The sequence below is a fragment of the Pinus tabuliformis genome, chromosome 7, assembly GCF_031772625.1.
Source record: "Pinus tabuliformis cultivar Carrire ecotype Pingquan chromosome 7, CPIR1, whole genome shotgun sequence".
In the NCBI taxonomy this organism is placed as follows: Eukaryota; Viridiplantae; Streptophyta; class Pinopsida; order Pinales; family Pinaceae; genus Pinus; species Pinus tabuliformis.
In genome coordinates, this window is record NC_142293.1 from 481928163 (window position 1) to 481930251 (window position 2089).

Consider the following 2089-nt stretch of genomic DNA (forward strand, 5'->3'; position numbering starts at 1 on the left):
ACTTTCTCAACTTCATCTCCAGTTGCACTTTCAACTGTGTCCTTTGACCTTACTCTCTTGGAGGCCATCGAGCCTGAACTACTGAGAGATAGGAAAAAACTTGCAATACCTAGAGAAATGGTGACATTCATGGCTAGCAATCTGTCAATTGAAAACCAAAGAAAACTTGAGGACTGACATGTAACATACTAGGGAGGCTGATGATTGGAACAACCCTTTGAATTCTTCCTATGTTCTCTCCTTCCCACCAGTTGTATAAACCATCATCGATATATCATATAACAATCCCAATTGTCTCGACATGCTTTCACCTTCTTTATCTCCCTCAACAACTGCTTCCACAATTAACACCTTTCCCTTCACTGGCGTTGCGTTGTAGCTTCTTCTTAGCAATTTCACACACTCCTCGTCCATCCAGTCATGGAGGATCCACTGTAGTAAATGACAATGGAATATTATTAGCCCTCAACAAATTCACTGCAGTAAATAACAATAGAAAAGTATTGGTCCTCCTCAACATGTAGAAATAATAAGAATGGCACAAGTAAATTTCTTATGCAAACAGAAGACCATAGATGAAATTGTGACCTTCATCATGACTGCCATAGCAGAAGGTATGTGCTCGAACATATTTCCCTCCATATGCTCCACTCCTGCAACACTCCCTCATTCCTAGCCATAAATCATCATCAATTTGCTATCATGTTCTATATATCAACAAATTTATTATATTAATGGTGACCAACATTACAAGTCTGATTACTAGTTATGGGAGGTGCAGTGGCAATGACATGAGGCAGATCGAGATTAATCCCTTGAATGTGTGAATGTTCCTTCACAATGATGGACAAGGCAGAGCACATACCTCCTCCAACGTCTACCAGCATCGCCATACTCTTAAACCCACCTTCATACATCTTCGTGACGAAAGCCATGACGGATCTAGTGTTAGTTTCCATGGCCTCGTTGAAAATCTCAATGAATTCGGGATTCTTGCCAAGGTATTCCCAAGGATCCATACCATGAGCTTTGTTAAATGTGTAGCAGCCCTCCAAGACAGATTTATGCAAAAGTTGAAAGGCTTCTAGGTAGACGTTGTTTTCTATCAGGAGCAGGAAAGGCACACATGATTGCTCATTTCCTCCATGCACCAACAACTTCAAATTGCCCGTCAAGCGGAACTTTATTTTCTTGGTCTCTGCATCATCTAGCTGATTGCCCTCTTCTTGTTCAGCGAAAACATCATTGACCATGATTGCCCATGGTTTACTATGGTCAAATGTGTTAACCATGGTTTGACCAATTTGACCATAGTTTTCTATCATAGATTATAGTTGTCCATGTAGACAATGGATGGTCATGGTTGACAATGTTCAACCATGTGACGATCATTGAGCATGTTTGACCATTTTAACCATGGTTGACCATGATTTTCCAAGCTCAATTATAGTTGACCTGAGATGACCATGGCTAGTGATGGTTGACCATCGTTGACTATTATTGACCATGGCTAACTAAAGTAGACTATGGTTGACCATGTTTGACTATGGTCAATCATACAAACTAGAGTCAATAATGGTTGGCAGTGTTAACCATTGTTATCTATGGGCTACCATAGTTGACTATGCTCAACCATAGTTAACGATGTAGTAAACCATGTTGACCTTAGTTGACTATGATTGACCACAATGACTATGGTTGACAATGGTTCACTATGGTTGACATGGTTAACTATGGTGACTATGGTTCATAGAATACGAACATAATTGCTCATGGTAAACTAGGGTTGATAATGGTTGTCCATGGTTCACTATATGCTAACTATGGTTGATCAAAGATTACCATGCTTTCTCATGGTTGACTATGATTTCCTATGGTTGACTAAAATTGACATGGATGACTATGGTTGACCATGGTTAGCCTTAGTCAACCATGGTCAATTTTGGTCTACTATGGTGAACCATGGTTTGATTTGTGTTTGTCATACTACAATGTTGATATTTTGTTTGTCACATTACAATGTTGATTCTTGTTTGTCATATTCTGATGCAAATTTTTTTCTCATCACTTGTGATGTCAACTTTTGTTG

At 39.3% G+C, this 2089-nt stretch overlaps 1 protein-coding gene across 1 annotated transcript; it reads right to left on the bottom strand.

The window, feature by feature from the left end:
• Positions 1-228: 228 nt before the first annotated feature.
• LOC149248103 (caffeic acid 3-O-methyltransferase-like) lies at positions 229-1253 on the bottom strand. Its single transcript, XM_089447660.1, has 3 exons — positions 866-1253; positions 589-653; positions 229-432 (listed from the first exon to the last, which is right to left on the bottom strand). Exons 1-3 carry the CDS (start codon positions 1251-1253, stop codon positions 229-231), a joined length of 657 nt encoding a protein of 218 aa, XP_089303786.1.
• Between the last annotated feature and the right edge of the window lie 836 nt (positions 1254-2089).

Bases quoted from the DNA above. Each gene is read 5' to 3' on its own strand.
- LOC149248103 (XM_089447660.1), bottom strand. From the start codon at position 1,253: ATGGTCAATGATGTTTTCGCTGAACAAGAAGAGGGCAATCAGCTAGAT. The intron at 654-865 runs GTATGTGCTCTG...GGAGTGTTGCAG, and splicing joins GCTGGTAGACGTTGGAGGAG to GAGTGGAGCATATGGAGGGA. The intron at 433-588 runs GTCACAATTTCA...CATTTACTACAG, and splicing joins CTATGGCAGTCATGATGAAG to TGGATCCTCCATGACTGGAT.